Consider the following 20,912-nt stretch of genomic DNA (forward strand, 5'->3'; position numbering starts at 1 on the left):
CTAAGATCAGGTGCAAATGTTGTGTGGCAAAGATGATGAGACTAAAGACTATGTTTTTGTGATTTGTGGTGGTTTTAACTTTGGCCTCAATTTCCTGAACAATTCAAGTGTCTGTATTGCAGGAATCTAGTACAGTATAGATAAAATTTTCTTGCAATTAACTTTATGTCAAAATGTGTTATTAGTTTGTGTGAGGCTATTGTCAGCCTACGCCATTACCAAACTATATTATTTTATTCTTGCAGATCGATCAACTAAAACAAGCACTGGAATTTCCATGTTCAAAATGTCAACATCTAAATACAAAGAATCAAGTTGTTCAACCAGAATCATTATCTATGGAAATAACACGAAAAAAGTATAAGAAACTACAGGAGAATAAAAAGAAGTTGAAGCAAGCAATAGTAGACCTCAGAAATTACATGGAAAGGAATATGATAGACCGTGGTCAAGTTGCCCAGTATAAACGGGAGATTGAAGCAAACGCCAGACAGACTATTGTAGAACAATTAAAAGAAATCAATCTGTTTTTACAGGTTAGTTTATTTACCTGTTATGCACTTTCATTTATTTCACTGCAGATTATATCGTGGATATGTACATTGTATGTGTTTCCTCTACTTCCCCTATAGCAATTTACTTTGTAGATTTCTAGAAGGAAAGCGGCATCTGTTTCTCTCTTTAAATTTTTGTTTCCATCATAATTAGAACTAATATGATCTTTCAGAGTGATGATTCTCTGCCTTAGAGGGTCATTTGATTATTAAGTTCAGTTGTCATAAAACAAGATTATTAGGAAAAGGAAAAAAATCTGATTTAGAAATTATCCCATACTCTTGAACTGTTTTTAAGTTATATTGCTCAGGTTTTACAATTTTAAATTGATTCTATAATTCTTTGGATTATCAGATTACATGAGTACTACCTTAGAAATGATCCAATTTTTTCCTTTGAAAAACATCTTTATACTTATTATAACATAATTGTACTTTTTTGTCTACAAGGATCCATAGATTTACTGAGTATAACATGGGTGGTGGGTGTACTTATCTATTTTCTATATGATATTGAAATCCAATTTGATTCCAAAAAATTGCTAATTTTTTCTATTTCAAAATATTAAGGGGTTACAAATATTTTTCTTATATGGATAGCTTTTGTAATGCTTGAGTCAGGGCTATTAGTGTGTCTATCACCCGAATAGTGTTCATTGTATCCATTAGGTAGGTTTTGACCCCTCTTCTTATCCTCTCTATCCCCTGCTTGATTTCCAATGACTTTTTACTTCCCTCTGTGTACATGTGTGCCCATTATTTAGTTCCAATTTATTAGAGAGTACATGTGGTGTTTGTTTTTCCATTCTTGAGATACTTCACTTAGAATAACAATCTCCAGCTCCATCCACATTGCTGCAAAAGACATTAATTCATCCTTTTTTATGGCTGAGTAGTACTTCATGGTATACATATACCACATTTGTTAATCCCCTCAGGAATTGATGGGCACTTAGGTTGATTCCAGATCTTTGCAGTTGTGAATTGTGCTGCAATAAACATTCAAGTGTAGGTGTCTTTTTGAAAAAATGACTTCTTTTCCTTTGGGTAGATTCCCAGTACTCAGATTGCTGGATTGAATGGTAAGTCTACATTTAGTTCTTTGAGAAATCTCCACACTGTTTTCCATAGAGGTTGTACTAATTTGCAGTCCTGCCAACAGTATGTGAGTGTTCTTTTCTCTGTTCTTCCAAGCCAGCATCTATTGCTTTTTTTGACTTTTTAATGAGTGCCATTCTGACAGGGGTAAAGTGATCTCTCATTGTGTTTTTAATTTGCATTTTCCTGGTAATTAGTGATGTTCAACCTTTTTTTTTATTTGTTGATCATTGGTCTATCTTATTTAGAAAAACTTCTGTTCCTGTCTTTTCCCACTTTTTTGTATTTCAGCATATTATGGGGGTACAAATGTTTAGGTTACATATATTGTCCTTGCACCTCACTCCCCCGCCTGGAGTCAGAGCTTCAAGCATGTCTATCCCCCAGACGGTGCGCATCGCACTCATTATGTATGTATATACCCATCCCCTCCTCCCCGATCCCATCTGCCCAACACCAGATGAATGTTATTCCTATATGTGCATCAGTTAAAACTATTTGATGGTGAGTGCATGTGGTGCTTATTTTTCCATTCTTGGGATACTTCACTTCGTAGAGTGGGTTCCAGCTTTATCTAGGATAATACAAGAGATGCTATATCACCATTGTTTTTGTGGGTGAGTAGAACTCCGTGGTATACATATACCACATTTTATTAATCCATTCATGTATTGATGGACACTTGGGTTGTTTCCACAGCTTTCAATTGTGAATTGTGCTGCTATAAACATTTCAGTACAGATGTCCTTTTTATAGAATGTCTTTTGTTCTTTTGGGTAGATGCCCAGTAATGGGATTGCTGGATCAAATGGTAGATCTACTTGTATCGCTTTGAGGTATCCCCATATTGCTTGCCTCAGAGGTTGAACTAGTTTTCAGTCCCACCAGCAATGTAGAAATGTTCCTATCTCTCCCCATCTACACCAACATTTATTGTTTTGGGACTTTTTGATAAAGGCCATTCTCACTGGGGATAAGTAATATCTCATTGTGGTTTTGATTTGAATTTTTCAGATGATTAGTGATGTTGAGTATTTTTTCATATGTTTGTTGGCCCATTATTCTGTCTTCTTTTGAAAAGTTTCTGTTCATGTCCTTTGCCCACTTTTTGATAGAGTTGTTTGATTTTTTCCTTGCTGATTTTTCTGATCTAAATAGATTGCAGTTATCAGCCCTTTATCAGATGTATAGCATGCAAATATTTTCTCTCATTCTGTAGGTTGTCTGTTTGCCCTCATGACAGTTTCTTTGGCTGTGCAGAAGCTTTTTAATTTGGTAAGGTCCCATTTATTTATTTTTGTTGTTGCTGTAATTGCCTTTGGGGTCTTCTTCATAAATTCTTTGCCTAGGCCAATGTCTAGAAGAGTATTTTTAACGTTTTCCTCTAGAATTCTTATAGTTTCATGCCTTAGGTTTAAGTCTGTTATCCACCGTGAGTTGATTTTTGTGAGAGGTGAAAGGTGCAGATCCTGTTTCATTCTTATACATGTGGCTATCCAGTTTTCCCAGCCCCATTTATTGAATAAGGATTCTTTTCCCCAGTGTATGTTTCTGTCTCCTTTGTCAAAGCTTAAATGGCTATATGAGGATGGTTTTATATCTGAGTTCTCATTTCTGTCCCGCTGGTCTATGTCCCTTTTCTTATGCCAGTAACATGCTGTTTTAGTTATTATAGCCTTGTAATATAGTTTGAAGTCTGGTAAATTGATGCCTCCTATTTTGTTTTTATTGCCTAGGATTGATTTTGCTATACGGGGTCTTCTCTGGTTCCATATGAAATGTAAAATTATTTGTTCTATATCTGTGAAAAATGATGATGGTATTTTAATAGGGATTACATTGCATCTGTAGATCACTTTGGGTAGTATAGACATTTTAATAATGTTGATTCTACCGACCCACAAGCATGGTATGGTCTTCTAGCTGTTTACATCCTCTGCTGTTTCCTTCCTCAGTGTTTCATAGTTCTCCCTGTAGAGGTCCTTTACTTCCTTAGTTAAATATATTCCTAGGTACTTTATTTCCTTTGTTGCTATTGTGAAGGGTATTGAGTCTTTGTTTTGGTTCTTAGTTTGACTGTTATTGGTATTTATTGGCATATATGAATGCCTCTGATTTCTGTGTATTTATTTTGTATCCTGAGACTTTACTGAATTTTTAAATCAATTTCAGGAGTCTCTTGGTTGAATCTTTGGGGTTTTCTAGATATAATACCATATCATCAGCAAAGAGTGAGAGTTTGATCTCTTCTGTCCCAATTTGGACACCCTTAATTCTCCTCTCTTGTCTAATTGCTCTAGCAAGGACTTTATCCAGCACTATGTTGAATAGAAGTGGAGATAGTGGGCAACCTTGTCTGGTTCCAGTTCTAAGTGGAAATGATTTCAATTTTTCCCCATTCAGTATGATGTTGGCTGTGAGTTTGTCATATATGGCTTGTATCATTTTTAGGTAAGCCCCATCTATGCTTATTTTGTTAAGCATTCTTATCATAAAAGGGTGTTGAATTTGTCTAATGTTTTTTCTGCATCTATTGGGAGAATTATATGGTCTTTGTTTTTGCTTCTATTTATGTGGTGAATTACATTTATAGATCTGGATATGTTGAACCATTTCTGGGATGAAGCCCACTTGGTCTTGATGGATTATTTTTGTGATAAGTACCTGGATTCAGTTTGATAGCATCTTGTTGAGAATTTTTGCATCTATATTCATGAGGAATATTGATCTGTAATGTTCTTTTTTTGTTGTGTCCTTTCTGGTTTGGGTATCAGGATGATATTGGCTTCATAAAATGTGTTGGGAAGGAGTCCATCCTTCTCAATGTTGTGGAATAATTTCTGCAGGATAGGCACCAGTTCTTCTTTGTACATCTGGTACAATTTGTGTGTGAAACCACTTTTGAAGGGGGTTATTTGTTTGTCACTTGCTGATTTGTTTGAGTTCTTTGTAGATTCTGTATATTAGCCATTTATCAGACATATGGTGTGCCAACATTTTCTCTCAATCTGTAGGTTGTCAGTTTTCTCTCTTGATTATTTGCTCGCTAGGCAGAAGTTTTTTTTAATTTAATCAAGTCCCATTTATTTATTTTGTTGTTGCTGTAATTGGAGTCTTAGTCATAAATTGTTTGCCTAGGCTGATACCTAGAAAAGTTTTTTCTACGTTTTCTTTTAGAATTTGTATGGTTTTGTGCCTTACATTTAAGTCTTTTATCCATCTTGAGTTAATTATTTTGAATGGTGAGAGAAAGGGGTCCTGTTTCATTCTTCTGTATGTGGCTGTCCAGTTTATCCAGCACCATTTATTGAATAGGGCTGCTTTTCCTCAATGTATGTTGTCTGATTTGTCAAAGCCAGTTGGCTGTAGGTAGATGGTTTTATATCTGGGTTCTCTGTTCTGTTCCATTAGTCTGTGTCTCTGGTTTTGTACCAATCTAATGCTGTTTTAGTTACTATAGCCTGGTGGTATAGTTTCAAGGCTAGTTATGTGATGCCTCCTGATTAATTCCTTTTGCTTAAGATTGCTTTGGCTATTTGGGCTCTTTTCTGGTTCCAAAGGAAGTGTAGAATTATTTTTTCTAGGTCTGTGAAATAGGACGTTGGTGTTTTGATGGGGATTGTATTGAATCTGTAAATCACTTTGGGCAGTGTGGACATTTTAACAATGTTGATTTTACAATCCATGAGCATGATAGGAATTTTCCATTTGTGTCATCTTTGATTTTTTTCCTCAGTGTTTCATCTTTGTGCTTGTAGAAATCTTCCACCTCCTTGGTTAAGTACATTCCTAGGTATTTTATTTTCTTTGTAGTTCTTGTGAATGTATTCAGATTTTTACTCTCAACCTGACTCTTATTGGTATATAGAAATGCTACCAATTTGTATACAATGATTGTGTGACCTCAGGCTTGGCTTTGCTGCATATATTTTTTCATTCTAGGATTCTTGCAGTGGAATCATTGGGGTTTTCTCATACATGATTTTCTCATCAGAGAAAAGTGATTGTTTGACCTCCTCTTTCCCAGTTTGGAGTCCCTTTATTTATTTCTATTGCCTGATTGCTCTGGCTAGGACTTCCAGAATTATGGTGAATAGAAGTGAAGACAGTGAGGATTCTTGTCTTGTTCCAGTTCTTAGGGGGCATGCTTTTAACTTTTCCGCCTTCAGAAAGATGTTGGCTGTGAGTTTGTCATATGTGGCTTTCACAATTTCGATGTATATTTCTTCTAGGCCTAGTTTTTTGAGGGTTCTTATCCCAGAATGGTGCTGTATTTTGTTGAATGATTTCTCTGCTTCTATTTAGATGAGCAGATGGTCTTGGATTTGCTTCTGTTTATGCAGTGAATCACATTTATTGATTTACGTTATGTTGAACCATCCTTACATTCCTGGAATGAAGCCCAGTTAGCTGTGGTGGGTTATTTTTTTTGATGTGCTGTTGGATTGGGTTTGCTAGTATTTTTTGAGGATTTGTGCATCTATAGACATAAGGGCTGTTGGTCTGTAGTTTTCTTTTTTCATTGTGTCATTTCCTGGCTTTGGTATCAAAGTGATACTCGGTTCCTAAAATGAGTTGGACAGGATTCCCCCCTTCTTGACATTATAGATTAATTTCTCTAGTATGGATACCAGTTCTTTGTAAGTTTGGTAGAATTTGGCTGTGAATCTTATCTGGTCTGGGGCTTTTATTTGTTGGAAGATTTTTTTATTACTGCTTTAATCTCCCTGCTCATTATTGGTCTGTTCAGGAGTTCTGTTTCTTGCTGATTGAGTCTTGACAGGTTGTGTGATTCTAGGAATTTGTCTATTTCCTCTATATTTTCTAATATCTGTGTGCAAAGATTTTCATAATATTCATAATAATAATCTTAAAATCATATTAAATTCATAATAATAAAATTCATAATAATATTTCATAATATTCACAAATATACAAATAATATTTGTATTTCTGTAATATCAGTTGTAATATCTACTTTTTCATTTCTCATTGAGCTTATTTGATCCCTTTCTCTTCTACCCCTGCTTAATCTATCAGGACTTTTTAAAAGATCTTTTTGTTTATCTTTTCAAAGAACCAACTTTTTGTTTTGTAGACCCTTTATATATATTTTTTTGTGTTTTGTTTTGTTTTCTATTTCATTTACTCCTGCTCTGACATTTGTTCTTTCATTTCTTCTGCTGGCTTTTCATTTGGTTTCCTCTTCTTCTTCTAGTTCCTTGACATGGGCTTTTAGCCTATTAGGTTGTGATATTTCTGTCTATTTGATGGAAGCATTTAAAGCGTGACTTTACCCCTGAGGGATGCTTTTGGTGAATCCCATATCTTGTGATAGCTTCTCTCCCCTTTGTCATTCAGTGCAAGGGACTGTTTATTTCTATCTTCATTTCTTTCTTGATCGTATAATCATTGCACAGCAGGTTGTTTAATTTCCTTGTCTTTGTGTAGATGTGAGTGTTTCCCTTGTGATTGATTTCTTATTTTATTCCACTGTGGTCTGAGAAGATACATGGTATGATTTCGATTTTTATGAATTTGTTAAGACATGTGTTGTAGCCTAAGATATGATCAGTCTTGCAGAATGTCCCATGTGCTCATGAGAAGGATGTATATTCAGTAGTTTTGGGGTAGAATATTATGTGGAAGTCTCTTAGGCCCATGTGTTTTAGAGTCCTGTTTAAGTCCAGTGTTGATTTATTTATTTTCCGCTTTGATGATTTGTCCACCTCTGACAGTGGGGTGTTGAAGTCCATGGCAACTATGATACTGCTATTTGTTTCTTTGCTTAGCTCTACTGGAATTGGCTTTATGTCTCTGGGAGCTCCTGTGTTGGGACATTTATATTTAGGATTATTATATCTTCTTGTTAAATTGCTCTCTCTACTATTATATAAAGATCCTCTGTGTCTTTCTATACCTTTGATTTAAAGTCCACTTTAACTAATATGAAATGTCTACACCTGCTATCTTCTTGTTTCCATTCATGTGGAATATCTTTTTTTCTATCCTTTCATGTGGAGTCTGTATGTGTCCCTGTGGTTTAGATATGGTTCCTGGAGATGGCAGATATTTGGGTTGTGTTTTGTCACCCATTTTGACAGGCTATATCTTTTGAGTAGAGCGTTCAGACTCTTAATGTTGAGTGATAGAATTGATATTTGGGTTGTTGATGGATTTGCCATTTTGGGTAGTACGTTATGGTTTAGTTTTCCCTCATGTGCTGTTGTTTTATAAGAGCTGTGAGTTTTAAGTTTTCTTGGGTGGTTTTACACTGGTGAGTATCTATTGTGCTGATTCATATACAATGCAATTCTGAGTATTTACTGCAGGACAAGTCTGGCCATGACAAATTCCTTCAGTGTTTGCCTGTCTGGAAAAGACTTAATTTCTCCATTCATTGTGAAACTTAGTTTTGTAGGATTCAAAATGCTAGTCTGGCAATTGTTCTATTCCAAAAGATTGAAGATGGGGCCCCAGTCCCTTCTGACTTATAAAATCTCCACTGAGAAGTCTGCAGTTAGCCTGATGGATTGGTTACCTTTTGTAGATTAGTTGTTGGCTTTCGTCTTCTTGTTTGCAGAATTTTCTCCTTCATTTTGACTTTGCATGGGTTGATTACTACATGTCTTAGAGATGTCCTGTTTGCTATGAATTTTCCTGGTGTTTAACAACTGTCATATATATAGATGTCTGAATCTCTGGCAATACTAGGGAAGTTTTCTTCAATACGTTTTTTAAATAGATTTTCATGCTTTTAGCTCTTTCTTCTTCTACCTCAGGAATATCTATAATTCATATGTTAGTTCACTTCACCTAGTCTCATATCCACCTCAGTGATTTCTTAGTCTTTTTATTCTCTTCTCTGCCTCTTTGAATGACTGGATTAGTTCTAGAGCCTTGACTCAAGCTCTGAGATTCTTTCTTCACCTTGTTTTACTCTGTTTTTGCAGCTTTCTGCTGTTTTATAAAATTTCCTAAATGACTCTTTTACTTCTTTATGTTCTGTTACATTCTTTCTTGTGTTGTCTCCTTAGTGACTTTTTCATTGATTTCTTGACATATTTCTTGGCTTATTTTTGTTGGTTGTCAACTTTCTCTTCAATTCTATTCACCTTATTTGCCATCCACATTCAGAAATCCATTTTCTCTCATATTGGCAAATTACCTATGGTTGGAGTCCAGTGTTGTAAGCTCCATTGTGATCCTCTGGCAGTGTCGAACTCTTTTGTTTTCTCCTCTTGCCAGGGTTCTGTTGGTGATTTCTTCTCATCTGACTCCTCTTCACTCAGCTCTGGGCTAATGGGTTCACAGGGTACCTGTTCTCCTTTGTTGAGAACTCTGCTGTTTACTTAGGAGAGGGGGTGGACCCTAGATGGAGTTTTTGTGTCCGAGTCTTGAATGTTGACCCATCAGGCAGGGGTGGGTATACTGAGAGCCTGTACAACAGCTGTTCTGTTTTGACCCATTCCCCTGTGATGGCTTCAGCTCAGGTTGGTGCTGGATGATCTTCATGTGGGGTGGTGAATTATTCCCCAGCTTATTGATGGAAGTTTGAGTTCGGGGCTTTATGTGACTTTCTCCATGGAGGCTGTTGTTGTAGAGTATTGCTCTACTGAGGGTCACCCAGCAGAGGTGACACTGGCAGCTGGGTGAGGTTCTCTAGGCAGTGTCCTGGAAGAATGGGCTCTGGGCATTTGCTTCAACCCAGTCCAGGAGTGATGGGTGCTCAAGGATGTGGGATCCCTCATGAAGTGTTGGACCTTGGGGAGGTTCTGCCAGCTCAGTGGCAGTGGTAAAGACTTACGGGTTGGTTCTTGGGGCCCAGACACAACTCTGTAATCTCAGAGGTGGTGTCAAAGGACTGGCCAGGGTCCTGGAGCCAAGCCTCAGGCCCAGATACAGCAAGAGCCTTTGAGCTGGATCTGGGGATCACAGGAGTAGAGGTGCACAAATGGGGGGGGGAGACTGTTCTATTGGCATGGAAACTGCTGATGCCTAGTCACTCAGGAAGGAGTTTGTCTCAGCCCAAGGACCAGAGGTTGACTGAGGATGCTGGCTGGCCAAGGTTCTCCCCTTCTACCTAGATCTCACCAAGGCAGTTGTCCAAGGCTTTCCAGGTGGCTCCTATAGCATCTGAGGCTCCTACTCTGCTCAGAAGTCAGGCTGGGTGGTGGGGGGCACTTGGCTCCCAGTCATGGGCACAGTACAGGGAAGCGTCTGTTCTGTATGCTCCCTCCCTGGCCCAGCGGGGGTGATGGGAAGACTACTGCTGGAAAGCTGAGTTCCTAGCAGATTTGGTGCCACGCACTTGAGCATTCAGGATGGTGTCAGCTACAGAAACCCAGGATCAGCAGCTACCACATCTCTGCTGTGCCTGTTCTCCAGGGCAATGTCTCTGCACAGACTCTGCTGCAGCTCCCTGATCACTCCACATGGTCTGCGGTAGTGGAGGGAGACCCCTCACAGTTTTTACTCACTCGTCTGCTTAAAAGCAGTGCCCCCCACAGGTTGCTTCTATTCTCCCTCTTCCCCTACCCAGCAGTGTGAATTATACTGGGACACCCAGGTTAATTTCTGAGACAGTAGGTGCTGCTTGTGAATAAAAGTCCACCAGGCCTTACTTGATTGAGTCAATAGATGCTGTCATGGGCTGTACAAATTGTTTTCCCTGGCAGTAAGTCATGTTTGTAGGAAAGAGCAAGCTTCAGAGTTGTTCTCTGGAACCTGTGGCTCGCTCAAGTCTCTCCAGAGAAGTTCTCAAATGCCCCAGGCAGTGGGAGGGGACTGGGGCTCTCAGGGGATTCCTTCTTCACCACCAAGGCAGCAGTGGGTGAAGGAGTAAAGCTGGGCAGGGCTGGGTTGGAGAGCCTGCCTCAGGCTCAGCAGAGGCAGGTGGCAAAGGTCAGTTCCAAGGACACTGGGTAAAGCCACTGGGAAGGGGCTGAAGCAAAGTTATCAAACTAGAAAGTCTACTCATATGGGAGGGGCCATCTGGGAACCACAGACTGGCTGTGGTAGTGGGTTTCACTCTTCTCCCTCCTCCCCTGTCCTGGCAGTCTCCTTCCAGTGTATGGTTGCAAATTGGGAACTTTACTGCCTGAGGTCCTACCAGTCTGAAAGTATGGCCTTCCTGTAGGACTAGGGGTGCTCCACCAGTTCACTGCAGCTCTGACCCACACTGCACTCTGCTGTCAGTTCTGCCCACGTGGACTCCCTTGCATCCTGAAGTTAGTTCTCAGATCTCCGCTCTGTGCCTCCAAACAACCTGAACTAGTCCTCGGGGCATGGGATCTGGCCTGCGTGCCTTTCCGTTAGAGCTCCAAGTTCATTCGGTGACCATGCCAGAGAGAAGCATGCTGGTCCCGAGTTAACCATGGAGTGCTTGAGCAGGCTTAGTGCCTCTCTGCCTCAGGGTCTGCCCTTCACTGCAGAGTACAAGTGGGCAGGGAACTCCCAGAATGGGCACCCCTGAAGGGTCCACTGAAGGCCCTCAAGGGGAAAGGTGTGGGCCCCAGTGTCTGTGGAAACCTCAGTGTCATGGGTACACCAACAGAGGGGAGATAGCTGCTTTTGAGAGTTTGGGCTACAGTTGGTGAAGGAAGGGGGAGGAAAAAAGTCTGAATGGATGAGAACCAGTACTCCAGCCGACCATGTCTGTCTCCCTGGAAGGAAGCCCACAGGGAATTTCCAAGCTCTAGGATCATACAAATTCTCCAGGACTCACTGCAGTCTGGGCAGGAATTGGGAACTATGAAGGAACAGGTAACATGAAAACTGGACAGCTGGAGCTCCCTGGGGTGGACAAAGGAACATTATGTGTGGAGAAGCAGGATATGGCACCTGCCATCTCAGCTCCAGATTGTGGCTATGGGGAGCGACCCAGAAGAGGTTAGAAGCCTGATGCTTTATTTTCTGGAAGCTCCCAGTCTAGTGGTGGCAACAGCCCTTGGGCCCGTGAGGGTAAAAAAGCTCTCCAGGGGCTTGGAGGCCCCGTGACTACCATAGGTGTGAGAGAAGGAGAAAGGAAACCCCCTCCCCACCTACCCTCTTCACTGGGCTCCAAGCTTACCTAGGTTGATCTCTGTGGGTATCTTTTTCCTTCCTATTTTTTTCTGCAACTACTTCCTGTGAAATCTCTGGCAGGCTCTGGCACCTATCCCTGAGAAATACACCTGAGTTGTGTTTTTTCCTTATCTTTTATCTGTAACGTTTTTTCTCTGTGGGATGCTTTGGCAGCTAAAGTCTCTAATCAGCCAACTTCCCTCTCCTACTCAATTTTTTTAGAATCTATATAGAATAATCCACTTAGTTGATATTGATGATACATATTTTAAATTTCAGCTTCTTTGGCTCTCTGAGGCTAGTTGTGGTGAGTCATGCCTGTAATCCCAGAACTTAGGAAGGCTGAGGCAGGAGGGTCACTGGAGGCCAGGAGTATGAGACCAGCCTGGGCGACATAGTGAGATCCCTGTCTCTACAAAAACTAATAAAACTTAGCTGGGTGTGGTGGTACGTGCATAGTGCCAGGTACTCCGGTACTCTGCCTGAACCCAGGAGCTGGAGGCTGCCATGAGCTGTCTCTTCCAGCCTCGGTGACAAAGCAAGACCATGTTTCTAAAAAAGAGAAAAAATAAAATGAATAAAATACTCTCTGAAGCAAAACTCTAAAGTAAAGAAATTTATAATAATTGTCCAGGTTATAATGATCAATATTACACCATTTTAATTTGTTTCAGGAACAAGCAGCACAACAAGAAAAGAGAGAAGAATTAAGAGAGAATCAAGTGGCTTCAGTAAAGAATGAGATGGAACTAAGAGTTAAAGTTCTCGAATCTGAACGCCACAAAATGAAAATGTCTCAAGAAGAATTTAATAATGTTGAATTGGAAAAATATAAGCTTCTTTATGAAATAGAACTAGAAGCTAAAAAATCCTTGGCATGTAAACCAAAAACATAAGTCAAAATATGGAATCATGGAAAATAAATTAAGCTCATTAATTCGACTTGAAAGCATAATTTTTAGTGGGACAAGTTCATGAGATTGGCAGGATGTAAAAGCTAACTAGATACTATAATTTTGAAAATGATACAGTTTAAATGAACTTACTTTTAAAATGTTCATCCAGGACTGTTTGTCTCTCACCTTCTTTTGATTTTAAAACCCCTTATTATTCTCATGTAGTTAACCTGGTCTATTAGCCTTTCAGCTAAGTATTTTTGAAGCTTTATAATTGGGACAGTGATAACTGTTCTAAAATTGCTTTTAACAATTCCGTTCATTAGAAATATTAATGAGTTTAACTATTTTTTTGGAAGATGACCACTTAAACTGAAAGGGTCAAGTATTCCTCCTCCTGCTGCTGCTCTTGGCACCTTTTGGCACTCAGTACATTAACTTTCCTTCATGGTGATCTTTGGAATTATCAGTAGGGGGCGCCTTGCAACCAACAATACTTTATAGTTTTTCCACTCTAAAGTCATGTGTGTGAAATGGGGAATGGCTAAAACAGGGAAGAAGGGAAGTATAATTCACAAGGTGGTTAAAAATAATCCTTTGGTCAGTCTGAGGATCAGATGTATGGATGACAAAGGAAAGGCCCCCCTCTGATGTGTTAATAACAATGTTAGGAGTGCACTACCTTTAGAGCTGCCTTAGTTCTGTTTGATCACCAGCTCCACTATCTCATTGTCCCCTTGGAGCTGGTACTCTTATTCCTCAGTGCAAAATGCTTGATTTTCCCACATGATGAGTGAAATGTACAAGGGTGGTGAGAATGTCTTTGAGGGATGTTTTTCTTAAATCTGTAAATTGCCTTACTAAAACAAATATTTCTAGTTTTTTTTTTTTTTTTTTTAGTTTTAGTCTTTTATTGTATGTACTTAAGGAATACAACATGATGTGTTGATACATATTGAAATGGCTGTTATAGTCAAACAAATTAAGGTATTCATCATCTCATTTCCCCTTAAGTACAAGTATTTCTAATGATATCTTCAAGAATCTTGTAAGTAGTGCTATTCCAAAAGACAGCAAGTATTACCTGTTAAGCCATATGTCATCGATAGCCATTTCCTCTCCCCTCCTTACTTTGAGTTACTTGTTGTTATCAAAATTCCACTAGGGATACATGTACTTCTTCAAAACAATTTTAAAACTATAACTGCATCCAGTAGACATGCTCTGACACATATTCAGAATTACAACACTGTTTAATGGGAAATTCCACTTTCTGAAGATAACTTTTTAAAAAGTATAGTCATTTAGGAAAAAATGAAATAGTAAGCTTTTGTGTTTTGTAATCTTCCCAGCATGAATGAGAGACTAGCAGAGCTCAGTAGCAAACTCCCTGTGGACTAATACCAACCAGATCTGCCCTGCCTGGCACACTTTGTCCTTGTCCTTCAGGTATCAACCTGCATTCATCTCCACACAAAGTCTACAGTATTGACACAAAACTTGGACAGATGGCCCTTGTGTGTGTTCCAATAGTGCCCTGTTTTATATCTGTCCCGGTGTCTGTGACTCTGCATGGAAATTGCCTGTTTCTCAGCATGGTTGTGGAATAATGAATGAAGAATGGGAAAACTAGAGCTTGGATACTGAACCATAATCATCATCAATTCATTGTGCAACTATGGGAAAATAATATTTAATAGTCATTTTGTCTTTTAGTCATACATACATATTTTTTATTCTTATTAACCTTGATAAAGTTCTCAACTTGTTTTTAGTGACTTACATTTAGTATGAAATCTTTAGGGAAAGAATATAATTATTTTTCTTTTCACATGCTGCTGAGTTGGAATCTAGATCCTATAGAGCTGCTGCTCTAGGATCTACTGATGAGTCAGATCTGCATGAAGATCTAATTTGAAAAGCATCATGAATATATGTATTGATTTTAAGGAGAAATTATATGTACTGGGAGACTTTTAAGCAGACCTTGCAAATGAAAGTCAGTATCATTGAGTATTGATCATATTCAGGCTGCCTAAATGTCAGCTGTTTAAACAGCCAAACAAGCAAGTTTTCAAGAATACATTAGTGAAGTAAATTGATGGCTAATTTCTGTTTTCTAGTTTTTATCACTATATATAGTGACAGATATCACTATATGCTTAGACAGACATCATATTGACTTACTGGGCTATGGTCACTGTTGATGTTTGCATTTATTACAATTGTTACAGTGCCCTTGAACTGACAGAATGTTAATTTTAAGCACTGATTTATATGGCTCTTTCCTCATGGAAAAATAAAGTTTGTTAGCTTCTTACTTTATTTGTTAACTTGTTTATTTTTTATTAACTTCTGGAAATATTCTTAAAATTATAGAAAAGTTGCACATTTTAGTACAGAGAACTTTTTCTTTTTGAACTATTTGAGCATTAATTGCTGACATTATGCTATCACCCCTGATTACTTTAGTGGGTATTCCTATAAGTCAGGACATTCTACATAACTGCAATACAGTCTTTGTAATCAGAAAGTTAATGTGAATACATGAAGTTTTTAAATGGTCTGGTTCTTTCCAAGTTTTATTAATTTTTCTGTAATACTCTTTGTAACAATAGATGGATCCCATTCAGATCCATGGATTACATTTAGTTGTCGTGTCTCTTAGATTCTTTCAGTTTGGAACAGTTTCTCAATCTTTTCTTGACCTTCACTACCTATAATCTTTTGAAGAGTAAAGTCCAGTAATGTAGAGTGTGCCTCCATTGGGTTTTCTGAGGTTTCATTATGATTAGGTTTAGATCATATGATTTTGGACAAGAGTATCACAGAATTGATGCTGTGAAGTTCTCATTGCATCCTGTCAGGTGACCTACAATCTGACTTGTCCTATTACTGGTGATGTTAGCATTGATCAGTAACAATGGTATCTGTCGATCTCTCATCTGTAAAGTTATTTTTTCACCTTGTAATTAATTAGGATTTTTGTGGGGTTGATAATTTGAAATATGTAAATATCTCTGTTCCTCATGAAACCCTGAATTTATTCATTTACTTTTTTCAAAATGGATTCATGGTTGACTTTATTCAATGGCTTACAATTTGTTAATATTTAAAATGTATTTTTTGTTTTATAAGTATTCTGTTTTGTAAAATTCAGATGTATAGAAAAATTATAGGAATAGTACAAAGAATTCTTGATTGGATACCATCCCTCAAATGTTAACATTTGACTATATATGCTTTATCCTTTCACTACCTGCTCCTTTCTTTCTACCTATATAAGTATGTAATATATACTTTTTTCTGACCTCTTTATAAGTTGCAGACCTGATTTGTCTTCTTTTCTGAATACGTCACTGTGTATCTCCTGAAATAAGGAATTATCTTATATAGGTTTAGTATAATTATCAAAATCTAGAAATTAAAATTGGTTCAATATTAATATATCATCTACAGACTGTGAACTAAAAATAAAATCCTAAGGCCCCTGCAAACTGAACCGATCCCTTCTCCCCAAGGGGACTCCAGAAAAACCTTAAAACTGAGTTCCCAGCCATCATGGGATGGCAGGTGTAAAGGACAATTACACGTGCACAGGTCTTCTCATTGCTATTCATGACTCTTCTTATAGCTTGTTAAATGTGTATATTTAGCCATCCTGCTTGTCAGTACAAATCCTGTTTCTTTTGCTCCTCCCTTGAAACATGTTCTTGGCTCGAGGCGACAGCCATGTTTCCCAGCCTGTCAGAATGGCCACTGTAGGTTGAAAATAATTCATGAGACATAAAGCTCTCCTTTTTCCAAGTGTAAACCTCATTATATATTTTTTTTAGTTAATAAGAGCTTATTCAGATTTTTCCAATTGTCTCAATAATATTCTTTATAGCCAAAGAAAATTCAAGATGGGGGATTGTCATAGTCCATGATGTATTGTGTCCATTTGTCAGGTTTTTTGAGTTTTTAAATCTGGGACAGTTCCTGGGTCTGTCTTTGATTTTCATGGCATTTATATTTTCGAAGAGCACAGCTCAGTTATTGTGTAGGTTTTCTCTCAGTTTGGGTTCCTGTGATGGTTTTTCATGATTTGATTCAGGTTATGCCATCCAGGCAGGAATGTCACAGAAGTGATGCCAAGTTCCTCTCAATGCAGCATATCGGGAAGAAGATGTTGTCACTTGGTGTCATAACTGGCCAGTGTTGATTCTGATTACTTGGTTAAGAAAGTTCTGCCAGGTTTGTCCATGGTAAAATTGCTATTTGCTCTTTGTATTTCAGAAAGCTCTTGTGGGAAGGTACTTTCAGACTCTGTAAATATCTGGCTGCTTCTCAGAATTTCATGCCCTACATTCATTGCTGATTCCTGCTTGAGTAAATTATTATTATGATTGTTGCCAAATGATTATTTTCTTATTCTTTCATTCCTTATATTAGGCATTAATAAATAAAACCAAAACAAAGAAGGGAGAAGGGAAATCTTATAATTTTGGTAGGCAAATGCCCCCAGATTTGGCCAGTGGTAGCCATTTCAAGCTGACTTCATGTCGTTTTGGTCTCTTCCCATTATACTTTAAGCACTTCCTTACCTTCTAGCAAAAAACAATGTTCCAAGCTTATCTTGTATTTTCTCTGCCCCATCTCTGATATCAGCTATGTTTTTAGAAGCCCTGATTCCTTTTAAGGGAGAATGATATTTGGAAACCATGATCTAGGCATGTGTTGTGGCAGGTGTGCATTTGGCTATTGGGGTCATCCTTGCTCACAAGCTTCCTCTATGAGCAAAGCAGGGAGCACATGTGTATGCATAAATACACATACATGCTTACATTAGTCTATATTTCTGTATCAAAATATATTGAAAACTGTGAGTTCTTACTGACATTTCCAATTCGAGTTCTAAAGAGTTCATTCTACTTTTCCATTTCAGTACGGTTCAGCCTTGAACAATGTGGGGGCTAGGGACACTGAACCCCTGTGCAGTTGAAACTCTGCATATAACTTTGAACTCCCCAAAGATATAACAACTTGAAGTCTTACCAATAACATAGTCAATTAACATATATTTTGTATGTTCTGCATATCATAGACTATATTTTTATACTAAAGTGAGAGAAAAAATGTTATTATGAACATCATAAGGAAGAGGAATACATGTATACTACTGTACTGTATTTGTTGATACATTAAGTTTACATCTTCTGTTTACAAGATGAATGTCTGTCATGACATTTTTTTCTGCTTCTTGGGAGCACTTACAGCATCATAGTGGAATTTCATATAGGTCCCATGGTGTTATTCAAAGTTTATGGTATTGCAATAACAATGATGAAGAATACATGAGAACCACGAGAGATCACTTTTTCTGTAAAGACAGAGGGCTCAGTTGGAGATGATTAGTGTCATGTGGCATTTTAAGTGGATATTTGAAACATTTAAGCTTACTGTGATAGCAACAGGCGGTGGTTTCAAAATTATTACAGTAGTACAGTATATGCTATAGTTAATTTTATGCAGTTACGATTTAATATTGTATCTTTACATTTGTTTGCATTTCTCTCCACTACAAATGGCACCATGTAGCCTGTGTGCCCCAATTGTGAGAAATGTATACTTTTTATAATAGATTGTGTATATTTTGTGATAGTAAATGATAAAATAGACTAATATCTATAATATATATTTCATACATTCATGACATACCTTTTTTTAAATTTTGTTGATTATCTCTATGCTATGTGGTTCATCTGCAAAATTTTTCCAGTTGTGGTAAACCTCCAAAAATATTACATTATATTTATTGGGAAATATCTGCATAAAAGTGAACCCATAGAGTTCAAACCATGTTGTTCAAGGGTCAATTGCATTTATAATTCCCTTTCCTGACAGTAACCTTTCTGTCTTCATCCCGAGTATATGGTAAGTGACCTATAACTGTTAGCTATGGTGGCCACGATGATAATGTAGAACCATCTGAGTGATTCAATTCCTCAAACATTTTCTGAGTGCCTGTAGAGGCTAGAAAGGTCTCTTGTCCCAGCCCTAGGGAGAAGTAAACCAGGAAGTTGTCCAAACTGTATTCTATATATTTGTAGCTAAGCCCAGTTGGGGACACCCAGCTCCTGTCCTCTGAGCTTTCAGGAAGGTCCTCCTGAGGACATTGGGTGGTCCCTTCACCCTCTTGAATTCCCATTCTTTATCTTGTCCTCAGATAACGTCGGACACACCTACTGCCCAAGGACACCTGGGGTAAGAGGTTGGGGGAGGAAGGACTGGGAAGGGGCAATTTAAAGCTAAACCCTAGCAGGATGAGGAGTAGTAGAGGCAGAGAGAGAACTATCTGCAACCACAGTGGAGTTCATAGCATTTCTGAGAATACAAGCCACAAGAAGTAAGTGTATGTAAGTATGAAGTAGAGGAGAAGACGAGTTGTTAGAAGGGTGGTTCTTGAAGGACTTCCAGAAAGGGTAGAGCTTGAGCTCAGTCCAAAGGATGAACAGAAGTCCCAGTGGGCCAAGATGAGCAAATACTTGTAACAAAACCCTTTCCTCCCTCCACAACCTGTACCAAGGTCTTCCTTGGGTCCTTTCTTTGTTTTGCCACCTGACAAGGTGTTTTTGCCCCCAAGGAGGAAAGCTAGGAGCTTGCTTCTCTAAGACCCCTGCCCTCACCTCACGCCCATTTCAGACTCCTATGAAGGATGCCACTGCGGTGAGGAGAGAAGAGACCACTCATCAGTGCTATGTGGCAGCACAGCCTGGCATCAGGAGGCCTGAGGGTCTGCAGGATCTTGGGGTTTCACTTTCCACATCGGTAAAATGAGAATAAAATGGCACCTGACTGCTTACCTGGAGAGCATTTATAGAAAGCATACTCTACGCTGGACTCCTGTGGAGGTATGAAAATCTAAGAGAAGCCCTTGCATTTGGAACATACAAAGGTCAAACTCCCTCCAATTCCAAGCTGTATGGGGCCCATGACCCAAGAGCTAAATAGAGTCTATGTGGGCAGTAGCAATGGGTAGAAGGGTGGAGGTGACAATCAGGGAACCTGCCTATAGAAGGTGGCCCTGGGTGTAGCTGAGTCCAGAGGAAGAGAGAATTTCAGATAGGAGCAAAGATGCCCAGCCAAGACATGCTAGAGAACACAGGAGATGGTTTGGTTTGTTCTGTGGCCCAACTAGCAGAAAAGGCCTCTCTCTAGAAAGCTTGGGAAGCCGGCCTCATGTGCCCCTGGGAGTTTGGGGGAGGGGGGCATATGCACAATAGTCATGGAATGTGTTCACCTGTCTTTAGCAGAAGCGTACAACTGGAACCATTCTTTTGGCACCCCTTCCAAATCCAAGCTGAATTGCATCCTACTGTTCCCAAGGTGTACTTGCTGACCTGTTGACTCGTGAAGCAGCTTTCCAAGCCTCATGCCAGAACCAAGTAAGTATTATCAAAGTGATTGAGTGTCATAATCAAGAGATTTGTGCCATTTGTTTCTTTTTAAGGATTCAAAGCTGAGGCTTAGGAGATTAAGAAATGTCTTGCTAGTATTAATGCATTCAACAAGTGTGGAGGCCCATGCTGCAAGATTATTCAGGCCAGTGGAGGGGAGTGCTTGGGTCAGCCCGGATGATTAAGGCAGGACTCTTGGCAAGCACACCTAGTGTTTGATAGTGGTTCTGAGATGGGGAGGTAGGGGCAGGGAAGGGAGGATATTTGCCTGACAGCTTTGAGTTTCACTCCCAAAAGTGTTTTTAGCTTTGTATCCTTTTGGTGATTGAATTTATAAATGTGTGTTTCTCACATACATGCAGTAATAATAAGATTTTATCAAGTATATTCACATATACCAGTGGTTCTCAACTGGGGCAGTTTTACTTCCAAGGGGCCATTGGGCAATATCTAGAGGCATTTTTAGTTGTCATAACACTCAGGGTAGGAGTGCTACTGGCATCTAGTGGGTACAGACCAGAGATGCCTCTACACATCCTACAATGCATAGAACAGCCCCACAAACAAAGAATTATCCAGCTCCAAATGCCAGTAGTGCTGAAGTTGAGAAACCCTGGCATATACTCTCTTGTCTAATCTTAATAAGTGGGGTAGTTCTTTAGGTGCCTATTTTGCAGATTAGTAAAGTGAGATACAGGAGAGAAAATGTCACATGTGCAGGAAGGGGCTGGTTGTAGAACCCAGGCCCCTCTGTCCCCAAAGCCCACTCTCTTTGCTCTATTCTCAGAGTCCTCTCTCCTGGAAAGTAATTAAACCAACCATCTCTGGGTTCCTACCTTGTGGAAAGTTTAAGACATTTA

General features: G+C 38.9%; 1 protein-coding gene across 1 annotated transcript in view; it reads left to right on the forward strand.

The window, feature by feature from the left end:
• LOC105856224 (ankyrin repeat domain-containing protein 26-like) overlaps positions 1–13,464 on the forward strand; it is a 62,911-nt gene extending 49,447 nt beyond the window's left edge. The window contains exons 18-19 of the mRNA XM_076010755.1: positions 246–536; positions 12,392–13,464. Of these exons, the coding sequence (XP_075866870.1) occupies positions 246–536; positions 12,392–12,613 (513 nt within the window). The 3' untranslated portion in view covers positions 12,614–13,464. The remainder of the gene's footprint in view (positions 1–245; positions 537–12,391) is intronic.
• The last annotated feature ends 7,448 nt before the right edge of the window (positions 13,465–20,912 follow it).

Source organism: Microcebus murinus, chromosome 15 (assembly GCF_040939455.1).
Source record: "Microcebus murinus isolate Inina chromosome 15, M.murinus_Inina_mat1.0, whole genome shotgun sequence".
Taxonomy (NCBI): domain Eukaryota; kingdom Metazoa; phylum Chordata; class Mammalia; order Primates; family Cheirogaleidae; genus Microcebus; species Microcebus murinus.